General features: G+C 45.2%; 1 protein-coding gene across 1 annotated transcript; it reads right to left on the bottom strand.

Moving 5' to 3' along the window:
* Positions 1–2,938: 2,938 nt before the first annotated feature.
* LOC136469331 (disease resistance protein RGA2-like) lies at positions 2,939–10,719 on the bottom strand. Its single transcript, XM_066467561.1, has 3 exons — positions 10,396–10,719; positions 3,277–6,679; positions 2,939–3,024 (listed from the first exon to the last, which is right to left on the bottom strand). The coding sequence occupies exons 1-3, from the start codon at positions 10,717–10,719 to the stop codon at positions 2,939–2,941; spliced, it is 3,813 nt and encodes a 1,270-aa protein (XP_066323658.1).
* Between the last annotated feature and the right edge of the window lie 2,857 nt (positions 10,720–13,576).

Raw genomic sequence — 13,576 nt, 5'->3', positions numbered from 1 at the left:
AACCGCGCACCGACCAAGGCCTTGAAGGGCAAGATGCCATTCGAAGCTTGGTATGGGCGCAAGCCGAGCGTGTCCTTCCTCCGGACATTCAGCTGCATCAGCCACATCAGGATGACGATGCCGGTCCTCACCAAGCTGGAGGACAGGAGCACACCGATGGTGCTCCTAGGCTACGAGGAAGGTACCAAGGCGTACCAGTTCTATGGCCCACGCGAAGGCAAGGTGGTTGTCTCGCGCGACGTCGTGTTCGACGAGAAGGCAGACTGGGACTGGGACAGTCCGGGCATGGGGGAAGCTGGCGGTCTCACCAGCACCTTCGTCGTCGAGCACTTGGTCATCTACAGTAGTGGAGACGCTGGAGACGAGGTGACAAGCACTCCAGCAACAGAGCCGAGCACTCCTAGAGTGGTGCCGAGCACTCCGGGAGGGGTGCCGAGCACTCCAGGAGTGGTGCCGAGCGGTCCTACAGTGGTGCCGACCACTCCAGGATGGGTGCCAAACGCTCCCATACTAGAGCCGAGAGGTCCTGCAGTAGTGCCGACCACTATAGGACGAGGGCCGAACGCTCCCGTAGCGGAGCCGAGAGGTCTTCCAGTGGTGCCGACCACTCTAAGACTGCAGCGGAGCCGAGAGGTCTTCCAGGGTCCTTAGGCCTGGCAGGTCGGCTGCTCAATGACCCAGAGCTACTTCTTGTCAGTGCAGAGGAACCACCCACGTTCACACTGGCCGAGCGCGATGCAAATTGGCGACGGGTGATGCTGGAGGAGATGAAGGTGATCGAGGAAAACGAGACTTGGGAGCTCGTCGATCCACCTCTAGGATGTCGTCCGATCGGCCTGAAGTGGGTGTACAAGGTCAAGCGGGGCAAGCGCGGTGCGATTATCAAGCACAAGGCACGCCTCGTCGCCCGAGGCTTTGTCCAGCACGAGGGCATTGACTTCGAGGAAGTCTTTGCGCCGGTAGCGCGCATGGAGTCTATCCGACTGCTGCTGGCTTTGTTAGGCAACCTCCGGGTATTTGTCAACGGCAAGCTGGTAGAGACGGTCTTTGTCAGGCAACCTCCGGGTTTTGCTGTCAAGGGAGCGGAGCACAGGGTGCTCCGACTGCACAAGGCGCTCTACGGGCTGCGGCAGGCCCCGCGAGCGTGGAACGCCAAGCTTGACGCCACATTGGGCGAGCTTGGGTTCACGCGGTGTGCAATTGAGCACGCGCTCTACACGCAGCGACAGGGGAAGGAGGAGCTCATCGTCGGCGTGTATGTGGACGACTTGATCGTCACCGGCGCGCGTGCGGAGGACATCGACAGCTTCAAGCGTGAGATGGCAGCTCATTTTTGAATGAGCGATCTCGGCGCGCTCTCCTACTACCTCGGCATCAAGGTGAGACAGGGGAAGGAGGCGCTCACGCTCGGTCAGAGCGCGTACACCTTGAAGCTGTTGGAGCGGAGCGGCATGGCTGAGTGCAAGCCGTGCGTAACTCCGATGGAGGAGCGGCTGAAGCTGATGAAGGCCAGTACCGCGGTGAAGGTAGATGCAACACTCTACCGGAGCATCGTCGGCGGTCTGCGCTACCTAGTCCACACGAGGGCGGACATTGCGTTCGCCGTGGGCTACGTCAGCAGCTTCAAGGAGGATCCCCGAGAGGATCACTGAGCCGCGGTGAAGCGGGTGCTACGCTACGTCAAGGGGACGGTGGATCAGGTGATCGTCTTCCCCAAGACCGGCGGAAGTGGGCTGTAGCTCACTATGTTCTACGATGCAGACATGACAAGGGACATCGACGGACGGCGGAGCACCTCTGGCGTGCTCGTCTTCCTCGGGTCGGCTCCAATCTCATGGCTGTCGCTGAAACAGAAGGTGGTGGCGCTGTCCACGTGCGAGGCAGAGTACGTGGCGGCGGCCATAGCGGCGTGCCAAGCTGTGTGGCTGCGCCGGCTGCTAGGCAGGATGACCGGTGTGGAAGCTCACCCGCCAGCACTGATGGTGGACAACCAGCCCGTCATCGCCCTCGCGAAGAATCCGGTTCTCCATGACCGGAGCAAGCACATCGACGTCAAGTTCCACTTCCTCAGGGACTGTGTCGATGGAGGGCAGATCGTCATCGAGTTTGTCGAAACTGGTCGTCAACTCGCGGTCGTCCTCACCAAGCCGCTCGACCGTCTTCGGTTCACGGAGCTGAAGAAGATGATCGGCGTGGTGGAGGTTCTAGGGTTAGCAGCAGAATTAGGGAAAGAATTGTAAAGTAATCTGTTGCTCTCCCTTCTGTACGCGCGGCAGGGGCAGCGCTGAAAGGGCTCCTGTGTTGCTGCACTGTAGCCACGGCAGGGGCAGGCGCCGAAAGGCTCCCCTACCGCACTGTAGCCACAGCAGGGGCAGGCGCCAAAGTCAGTCCTGCTGTCACATCTAGTCACTGTAGCAGCATGGCAGCCTGGCATGTCTGTGTCCTAGGATTAGATGGGTAGAGTTGTATATATAGCTTCCCACTGCAACTCAGTAAAGAGAGAGAGTTCAATTTTACCATCTCCTCGGCAGGGCTCCGGCCAATGCTGGTGCTTGTGCTGTGTGTGTGCGCGCGCTCTGTTCTTCCTCCCTTCTTGTATCTCTAGCCATAATGAACGAGAACGTCGGAAAGCGGTCGGCTCACCCATGTGGGAGATCTCGGGACTAACACTTCTCACTACTTTGAGAGTGTCAGCTGTGGATCCAACCGACGGTGAAGAATTGAACTTGGACCGCTGGTTGATGCTTATAACCGATGATGCAAAAATGACCAGTACATATATGATCTTCATCACTGTTTGCCACAAGGAGCCAATGGTACAAAATGGTTTTCACCTTCAGGTGAGGAACAGACTGAAAGCGATTTCTACTTACACTTGCGTACGGTCGGTTCTAAAACGCTGGTAAAAACTCTTTGGAACGGAGGGTACCGGGTATTACTATGATGTAACACTGCTAGTACACACTGCTTTTGCAACAGAACTGAGCACAGTGACGATGTCGGGAATTTTGGTTGCAACAGGAGCTGTAAATAAAAATGTACCAGTAAAAAACAGTATACAAAAGAGTTCAGGGCTAAAGCCAGAAAAAACAACGAAAATAACTACTACACAAAATGTTCACTACACGAGCTCTATCCATCAGAAACAGATCAAGCTGTCCACAAGATGTATTGTGGCCCAAGTATATGATGGTATACAGATACAAGAGGGCATTGTGGCACATTCAGGCTACCGATGCCGTTTCATTACCAAAAAAGATAAGTAAAACAACGTACAGACGTAGAAACAAAACAAAGAGATGTCTTCTAACAGGTTGTGGTGGGAGTCGGTGAGATTCATGGTCATCGAAAGCACGATAGCAGCAAACAATGACACCGCCGACAACATTTTCTTGTAGGTCTCATCAGCCGGAGGTGGTCCCAGTGACAAGAACTTCCTGCTGGTCTCGTCAACTGGAGCTGCTGGTCCCCATGGTGAATCATCGTTACCTGTGGAGCTGGACGAGCTTGTAGAACCTGTTCTCTGTACACCAGCTTCTTGTGAAGGAAGATGATCCTTACGTGCGTCTGTTCTCTGTGTCTTGTATTTGAAAAAGAAATCATTGCCCCGGGCATATGAGAAATATGGCAATCTCTTAGGCAAATATGCATAAACGCGTGGAATCTCTCGAATGATATACCAGTCTTCCTTATTGCGTTCACATCTCGCAAGAAGTTCTTCTTTGCCTTCTATATCTAGTGTCTCTATCCTTGAAAAATGCTGCCCCAGCCATTTCGGAAGCTGCTCAAGCTGTTCATCTTCCATGTGAATGTGCTGCAGTGAGTTCACCCCTGAAACAGTTTCCAGGTTTGGGCAGCTGATCACTGTAAACACCTTCATTAGTGGAAGATTTGACACTTCCCTAAGACTTGGCATTGCTTCCACAAGCAACTCCTGCACAGGGATTTTCTCAAGGACCTGTACTAGTCCTGCATGTATCAGCTCCATCTTTGACATAGTTTTGCAGTGCTCCAAGCCACCCGGAAGACGCTTCAGCTTTGGGCACCTTCTGAGTGCCAGCTTTCGAAGGTGTAGCAGGTCGCCAGCTCGAAAATCTGACCAGTTCTCTAAATCTTCCATGCCCTCAATTTCCAACTCCTCTACATTAGGAAACGATGGCATTTCTGCTGTTGGTTGCATGTCAATTGTTTGCAGCTTGGAAAGATTGGCTATTCTGAGAAACTTCAACTTCTGAAGATGACAAATTGGTGGTAACCTTGCACAGAACTTGGAGTTTTCCAGGATAAGGTGTTGCAGATTTGGAAGCTGAGAGAAACATAACCATTCTGGATAAACAATTCCATGGTAACCATCAATTTTGAGTGACACTAAACATTGGTGAGGATGAAGCTGTGTGAACATTGTTTTCGATCTCTCTAGCACTCCAGCTGATAAAGTTTCTGAGTTAACAGTACAGCATCTGATCTCCAGGTTCCTGAGATTATCTTTCTCCTTCAGCTTCAGCATTCCATTTCCATAGCTTGCAATGTTTCTGTCTACAATTTTTCTAATATCTATCTGCAGGTCAATTAAATTGCTCATGTTCTGCAGATCTTCCAAAAGTAAGCCATTTGAAGACATGCTGTCCGCTACAAAGCCATGAAGAAGTGCAAGATGCCTCAGATTGTGCAACCTTATGGACTTTGTAATGCCACTGTTTCTGAAGTCGAGATATTCCAGCTTCAGTAACTTTTGTATGCTTTTGGGAAGGGAAGTGAGATGTTCACATTCCCGCAAACCCAAGAACCGCAGTCTCCTGAGGCGGCCAATGGACTCAGGGAGTGCTCTTATTTTTGTACGGGAAAGATTTAGGTGCCTAAGGTACACCAGATTTTCCAACGTCTTTGGAACAGATTGGATCTCTGTATCTGAGAGGTCAAGAACTCGCAATAATTCCAGGTTCTTGCATATGGTTTCCATGTCGGTTTCACCAAGTGGATTGCCAGATAGGAGAAGTGTCCTCAAACTCTTTAGCCTTCCGACGTCTTCAGGGATAGTGGTCAGTCCTTTGTTCAGAAAAGATAGACGATACAGGCTAGCTGGCAATGTAGCCACATACTTGGGATCGCCAGCACATACCTCATTTTCAGTTAAGGATTCTGCAATTTTCCTAACTTGCTCGTGCATCTTATATCGTTTTGTTTTGTTTTCTCGTTGAACAAGACCCCTCTCTGCAAGCTCTTTGAAGTATGAGTCAGCCATCTCTTGAACCGAACAATGGCTTTGCTTATTATCTAGACTTGTTTTTGAAGAATGTCCACTGCTGCTGACGCAAGGTGACCCTTTAGGTGGCTGATGGTTGTGGTCCTCTACTATCCCTTGCGAAGAAGTAGTGTTCTCTCTAGCATGTTCTGATGAAACATTGTTCTCATCATCAACAACAACAATTTCAGACGAGGTGATGCTTTGCCCTCGCTCTTGTGCTGTCTCTTCACTGTTGTTGTGCTTGTTGGATTCCTCTTGGGAAACACTATTCTGCTCATTAGCAGTCTCTTCTAATGAGTGGCCATGTCTTGTACCAATATCAATAAGGCCCTCTGAAATCCACAACTGAGTAACCAAGTGTTGCTCAATCTCAAAATCTACAGGGAAAAGTGATAAATAAAGAAAGCATTGCTTTAGATGTGGTGGCGCATACTGGTAGCTCAGATAGATGCTGCTCCTAACTCCTCCTTCAGTTCCCGTGGTAGGATCCTTGAGAGAAAATGCTCTGCTATCACGTATTCCCTCCCATTCCTTTTGTCTGTGGCCCTTTCGACGAAGAACACCTCCAACAGCCTCAATGGCAAGAGGAAGACAATTGCATTTCTGCAGAATTCCTATACCAATTTTCTTTAGTTCTGGTGTGACTTTTGCTTGCTCCAGACAAGCTGCCCTAAGTAGTAACATCCAACTATCTTCCACTGTTAACTGCCATATGCGGTCTGTTTGGAGACCGTATCCTTCGGCGCCTTTCTGGATTTGAGCTGACTTTATCTCATTGCCAACATTCTCATCACTAGTTGTTATCAAAACACGGCTCCCTTCAGCAGCAGCATGAAAGAACTTGAGGACTTCAATCAGGTTCCCAAATATTTCAGCGTTGCCTATGCCTTGTTTTGAGGGAACACCATTGTATATGTTAAAAACCAGAAAGATTCTCGTTCCCCCAATCTTGTCAGCCAACAGCATCTGGAGTTTGTTCTTTGTTTTTGGTACTTTCAGGACCCCTATAGCTGGTGCAGCACATGTTGCCTGTAAGATCTGAGCAACACTGGATCCTTTAGAAATGGACACCCATACGCGTGTGCTGAAAGCACTTTGCGTCCTCTGATCATCAAATATATTTCTGGCTATAGTTGTTTTTCCTACTCCTCCCAGCCCATAGATTGCAAAAATGACAAACTGCCGAGATGGTTCATGATGTTCTGTCAATTTGTCGACCAATGGCAATATCCTCATCTCAATTTTTTCTGTATCCACTAAATTGTCATGGCGCATGAGTTCCTGACCATCACATGATCTGTCATGCTGATCATCTCCCATTTTTCTGCTTGAGAGCGTGGGAGGACGGTTCTTATTAGATAGTGAACCTATATCCTTAAGTAAGTTCCTTACTTCTTGCTTGATATACCTGTCCGTGGTAAAACGGCGCACAATCTGTAAATGGAGAGAGTGTCAGTAAGGAAACTAACAAATAAGACAAATCAACCTAGGACATTTGGCCACTGCCTACTGGTCATCCACATGAACTTCACAAGATGGACTGTGCCAATATCAATCATATGGGGCTAGCATGATCCTCACGCCCTTACACTTGTTTTCAGCTCACACTAGATCACTACAACAGAGACAGCATTTCAGTTGGTTTTGGCCAAAGCACCATGCCAACATAGCAGACCGCCCGAGTCTCCTGATGGCCCCCGACACGACGCCACCGCCCCAGCCAGGCCCTACCCCCGACCGGCGCCCACGCCTCCGCCCGCAACCCCTGGCCACCGCACGAAGCGTCGGTCGGCCCCGGGCCCGCCCGTCATGTCCGCCGCCGCGACCCCCGCCCAGCCGCCCATTCCCGGCACGCCTGCACAGCGTGTCCCCGTCCTGCCACCCCCGCCCTCGCCCAGGCGCCGCCTGCCGTGGCCGCGGGCATACGCCGCCGGAGGCCCGACCCGACCATGCCGCGTGGCCGCCCGCCGACTCTACTGACGATTGGTCAACCTAAACTATGGGTCGAGGCTCAGTTTTAATTCTGAATTTTCAAAATGGCTAGGTCCTTAAACTTTACTTTTGAGTTCTTCGTAGTTCGTACTTTATAATTTTTTATTTAGATAGACTCAATTTCATCGCAAACTACAAAGTGCATAGACTCAATTTCATCGCAAACTACAAAGTGCATTTTAGTTTTTAAACATTTATTTTAAACTCAACTTCACCCCTTGTCATATCTGAACACCACCAACAACAGGAGATAATATTGTCCAAATCTCTTTAGTGACCATTAATAATTCTAATGTATTATTTTAATATTACCTTGTAATGGTACCATTTAAATACATCCTATTAGATTGTTTTCATGAGAGCAATTATAACTGATACATATGCTATTTAGTACCTTATAAGAACACATGGATAAATTAAAACAACAACAAATTTACAATGTTTTTCCTTAACTACTTTTAGTGTTAGGCTCAACTAATAATCAACTATGGACAAAAATAATATTTTTCATCCATAGGCTAAAAAATAACTCATATTCAAGAATACTCATATCTATATTTCCATTTTTTAAATATGGATATAAAGCTGAAAGTGTGCTATGTGATTAGGTAGCTAGGACGACGCCAAGGATAGCGGTAACTAACAATAACTAATTAACTATCCATCTAAAGTCATGGGTGGTGTTAGAGTTGAAGAGGCATGACAATGCATCGTTCCACGTAGGAAAAGGGACAAAGTTGAGCCAAAAAGGAAAATTCAAGGACTAAAAAGCAATTTGATAATTCATGGCCGAAAATTATGCTAAAACATAAAGTTTAAGGACTAAACCAATCAGTTTCAAAGTTCGAGGGTAAAATGATGCCCAAAAAAACTAAGGACTGAAATGGCCATTCTAAAAATTTCCTTGTGCAATAGTTGAAGCACCAAAATGAGTATCCCACTAAGTTGACGCCACCAAAATTTCAGGTTGTCCTCTAAAATTCATAACTTGTTTACGCAACTCCTTTATGTGCTTCTCCGGAGGAGCCGAGCTCAAAGGAAGGAGACATAAATTGCAACTCTTTCCTATTAAAAACAACAGCTCTGGCTCCTCTTTCCTAAAAAAAAGCTTTATCCTCTTAGGGTGTTTGGTGTGGCTTAGCTTCTCCTGCTCCTCTGCCAAAGCTACCGCTGGAACTTAAGTCAGAGCCACGCCAAACAGATCCAAGGTCAAAGGAGAAAATTTATATGAAAATTATAGCTTTTTGTGGAATTGGAAACTCTTTTTATTTAAAGTCATTCGAATGACAAATATCTTTCAACCAATTTGGTATCCGTGATCTCTATTGGATAGTCAATATGAAACAGTAAAAACATTACTTAAACAAATTGTTATCTCTAATGTTAATATTTACACAGTGAGAAAGTTTTAAGTTTGTTTATCGAAGCCGTTGTTAGCTGACAACAATGTTTACTCACATAGTCAGAGTAAATAAAATATTTATTTGAAAATTGTATTTCTTGATGAAATTAATATATAATTTTCTGGTTGACAACACAATCCATATAGAGCGCAAATAATCGTCAAAGTCCCAAGAAACTAAGATTAATTAAAATGAAAATGAATCATTGTAGTCAACGTCTCAACGATCACATATAGGTAGAATTGTGAGAACATAACGCCCGGAGGGGAGGTCTACATAAATAGATTTGAAGAGAAACCATTATGGATTTTGGGTCTCTATCAAATGGTGAATGGATGATTTACGCAATAATTTGAATACATAATGAGGTTCTAGTAGCTGCTACTAACTTCGTTCCTCTATAAAGTCTTATAAATTAATCTATTATCACAAGTTTCTCAGACATAACAATCTTATCTTACTATTATTAATTAGAGGTTCTAACAGAGTCTCCATGTTAACTCTCACCAAACATGTTAGAAAAAATATAAATTCTATAAATTCTCACAACAATCAGACATCTAGCCTTTAATTTGTAATTACCATCGCTAATAATAACAATTTGGTCTATTCGGTTTTATAAAAATCACCGACCTCTATCATTATAAAAATATATAAAGTAATTTTACATCTAAATTACCCTACTCTACCATTATGAAAGAAAATTCAAAATAACTTATAAATTCGTATATAAATTACCCACATATGTCATTATAAAATATAATTAAAAATAACCACCTAAATTTGCATCTAAATTACCTATCTCTGCCATTATGAAAGATAATACAAAATAACCTCATAACTTTGTATCTAAATTATTGACCTATGCCACTATAAAAGATGATTTAACATAACCCTCTAATATTTTTTTCTAAATTACACACCACTACTGTTACGAAGGATAATGCAAATCAAGCCCTAAGTTTACATTCAAATTACTCATATATACAATTATGAAAGTTAATATAAAGTAATATCTTTTAATTTCTTTATAAATTATCCACCTCAGTGTTTACAAAAAATAAATAAAAATATCTCTCAAATTTACATGTAAATACAATATAAACTATTATGAAAAATAATTTAATATCCATAAAGTGCTCTATATATTTCTAAATTACATACTTCTATAAGTTAAAAGTAAGCATAATGCTACGTTTCAGGATATATATCAAGTAAACATATATACAATAAAATAAATATTTATTCTAATAGCTTATCAAGTGTGAAGAATGTTTCTTTAATAAACCACACAACAATAACCTCTCCTTTTTCGCCCCTGAGGCTATAATAACTTTGTTGTAGTAATAGATGATCAAGTGCGAGACTCCTGTCGAGACCAGAATAAATTTTCCTTGGTCTAAAACGTAACATCTCCTTTTTCCTGATAGCGATAAACTAAAGAAAGACGATATATTACTTCTCAAATGGTAGCACCTTTTTTGCTGATGACGAGTCATCATTCATTCATCAAGGCAGAAGCCAAAAAGGTTAGAAGGATGTCAAAGAAGAGACTATGTGATGGGACTGCGTATCTGATGCTGTAACTTTGTCCCCAACTAACCCAACTCAACGGAAAACCACAAACGGACAAATTAAATCAGACAGGCAGACAGAAAGAAAGAAAGAAAGAAAGAAAGAAAGAAAGAAAGAAACAAAGCCAGCCAGCCACACGCACGCATGCAAAAGTCGTCGTCGTCGTCATTGCTCACTCACCGGTAGAGGTAGAGGTAGAGGTAGAGACATGGACGTCCGCTGGTCTTGCGCGTCGGCCCCGCCGTACGCCAGCAGGAGGCGGTCGTCCGCTCTGTACAGCACCTGCCGTAGCTCCGCCAGCCACCGCCGCGCGCGGTCATCCTCCAGCACCTGGTTCTCGGCGTCGGCGTCCTGCGAGTAGAGCAGCTCCCGTTCCAGCTCCCCCCGGAGCTTCTTGGCATCTGCCCGGAGCTCGGCGCCCGCCTTGCGCAGCGGACCCCGGAGCAGCATGTCGTCCAGCGCCCGGATGACGTGCGCGCCCAAGGCGCTCGCGCTAACCGCCATGGGTGGCCTCCGGCAGGCTAGGGAGAGCTAGCTAGCGATGCGGCTTCTACGGGGGCCAGGCCAACTGGAGGATGGACAACGTGCGACGACGACAGGGCAACAGGCCAAAACCGCGCCGGTACAGTAGTACAGTGTCATTTGGGAAAATTTTAGTGCCATTTGATTTGATCTGGCATTGCGTTGGCGTGCGCGCTAGCTTTAATTTTGATCGATCGACCATTGACTTTATATATACAACATGATATGATATGTATATACGAGGTCAGTCATCAGTGGGCCTATAGTAGCTTACCACGACGAGATTAATTAAAACCTTTTTGTAAGCTGTCAAAGATGCGTGGCGTATTCTAGGGATCTCGTATATGTATACATATATAATACCTGAGTATTTTACTGATGAATGATGATATGTTGATTGTGAATAAATATACTCGCTTAGAGCGGATCTGACTCTCGGCATCTTCAACGAGAAGAGTTATAGAAGCAAATGGGTTATAGTTCAATAGCGTGTCTTGGCATGATGTGATGCCTTCTGTAATTGATCTAAACCCTGGCCAATATCATAGTGGAGGTGGAGATTCAAGATCTAGACCCAGTAAATATGAAATTAAATAAGCATGGAGACCAGCCACCCAACTAGGACTTGCCGTCTCACTCCTACAAAAATGTTTTCAGGGGACAGTACCACTACTAGAGAACAGACTTTAGAACGATGTCCCAATTTAGCATTAGCCTCGGCATTTTTTGAACAGAGGCAGTGAGTTTGAATAATGGAATGGCTCGGGCTCGGGGAGGAAAAATTGAGCAGAATTATAGGCCGGGATAATTAGTCCCGGTTAGGGGTCCAAACCGGGACTAAAGATTAATCTTTATTCCCGGGGCATAACCCAAACCGGGACTAAAAGCTTTAGTCCCGGCTGGTAATACCAACCGGGACTAAAGGTCCCTGCCCAACGGTCGTCCGCGGGGTAGGGATCTTTAGTCCCGGTTTGGGTTATGCCCCGGGAATAAAGATTAATCTTTAGTCCCGGTTTGGACCCCTAACCGGGACTAATTATCCCGGCCTATAATTCTGCTCAATTTTTCCTCCCCGAGCCCGAGCCATTCCATTATTCAAACTCACTGCCTCTGTTCTTCAGCTTGCTGTTGTTCTTGCACTCTCCCCCTCCATTGGTGTTGCTCTTCGATTTTGGAGGTAACAAACTTAATCCTCTTATGTTTTATCAGTAGCTTATCTCATTTTGCGATGTAGATGCATGTGTAACTTTATATGTTGGACTTTATTATGATTTTATATGTCATTTTTAGCTCAAAATCACATGATGATTTGCATATATGTTTGGATAAACAAAAGTTAAATTAGTTCATCAAAATCACGTCTCGCTCGTCCTCGCTGGAGCACGCGCCATTCTCGTCCCCGGTGGCTTACGTGATCTTAGAATTAATTTTTCCATGAAATGAAAAACTTAGAAAATTGTTAGAAAATTGTAGAAAATCCGTACTAGTTGAACTTGCGGACCGTGTTCAGCTCGGCAAGCATGTTCTCTGCCGAGCGGTAACGGACGTCAAGGAGGAGCTTTGATTCTACGAGGGAGAGCGGCAACGGTCGTGGAAGACCGTGTTCCCTTTCTCGTAGAATCGGAGCTCTTCCTTGGCCAAGTACGGTGCCGTCCGGTGGAGAAATGCTCGCCGAGATGATCACGTAAGCAAGGTCAACTAGTACGGATGGTTATTTATTGAAACATGTTTTTGAGCTATAATTTGATGGATATTTGAAAATATGAAATTTACACTAGTTTGCAAAAATAAGTATAGAAAGTAGATGACAACTGTTACTGGATCCTCGGCCTCTCGTTCGGTTGCGAAACGACTGAGGCCAGAACTCCCTCTCATTATCTGCGGCAAGTGTAAGCAGAAGATTGTGATGGAGTACCGAGTCAAGAGACAGGGACCCAACAAGGGTCGTGTTTTCTACAAGTGCCCGGATCGCGATGTGAGTTTCTTACGCATTTTATAATTATGGCTAATTGACCTGCTTTTCTTGAATATTTTTAACTAAATATTTTTTGGCTTTAATTTCAGTGGGAGGGCAATGGATGCGATGGTTGGTACTGGGAGGAAGATTATGCTACATACGTGCAGAATTTGGGTGCGCTTGAGGTAGCGGCTGCTGCTGATGAGGCAGTGAGCCAGCAGGAGAAGCTTATTGATATTCAACAGAAGAATGATTTGTCTGTTTTAGTTGCGTACGATCACAAAATAATTATGTTACTGAAGTGCATAGTAGTTTTAGTTTGTTTAGTGATAGTTGGGATTGCTTACGTTGTAGCCAGGCTTAGTTAATTAATCAACCGTGTGTGTGTCATTTATGTTGTGTAATAAAATACTTAATTATGTTCAAGGTTTTCATAATTTGTCGTGTAATACAAATTATGTCACGCCATTGGATGTACAATGCCGATCGCCGCTCCCAAGACTTTATAGAGGGCTTGCACTATTTCTTAGGTGTGGCCGAGGCAAATAAGCGGGATGGTTTCATATGCTGTCCATGTGCCCTATGTAAGAATTTAAAGGAATATTCAAGCTCAATGAGTCTTCATTCACATTTGCTTAAGTCAGGTTTCATGTCAAACTATATATGTTGGACTAAGCATGGAGAAAGCGGGGTCATGATGGAAGAAGGTGAAGGAGAAGATTTAGACATTGATGACATTATTGCTCAGTATGGTGCCTTTGATGATACTACAATAGGGGAAGATGAAGAAGAGGTAGCGGTAGAAGATGATCTCAGTGATGCTCTTGGCGATGCCATTCGTGATGCACAACAAGAATGAGAAAGTGAAAAAGAGAAAGTTAA

The sequence above is a fragment of the Miscanthus floridulus genome, chromosome 8 (assembly GCF_019320115.1).
Source record: "Miscanthus floridulus cultivar M001 chromosome 8, ASM1932011v1, whole genome shotgun sequence".
NCBI classification, from domain to species: Eukaryota; Viridiplantae; Streptophyta; class Magnoliopsida; order Poales; family Poaceae; genus Miscanthus; species Miscanthus floridulus.
The sequence above is the reverse complement of the archived record's forward strand: the minus strand, read 5'-3'. Positions and strand labels throughout refer to the sequence as shown.

Bases quoted from the DNA above. Each gene is read 5' to 3' on its own strand.
- LOC136469331 (XM_066467561.1), bottom strand. From the start codon at position 10,719: ATGGCGGTTAGCGCGAGCGCCTTGGGCGCGCACGTCATCCGGGCGCTG. The intron at 6,680-10,395 runs GTGAGTGAGCAA...CTCCATTTACAG, and splicing joins CTCTACCTCTACCTCTACCG to ATTGTGCGCCGTTTTACCAC. The intron at 3,025-3,276 runs GTACGTTGTTTT...TTTTATTTACAG, and splicing joins TTTGTTTTGTTTCTACGTCT to CTCCTGTTGCAACCAAAATT.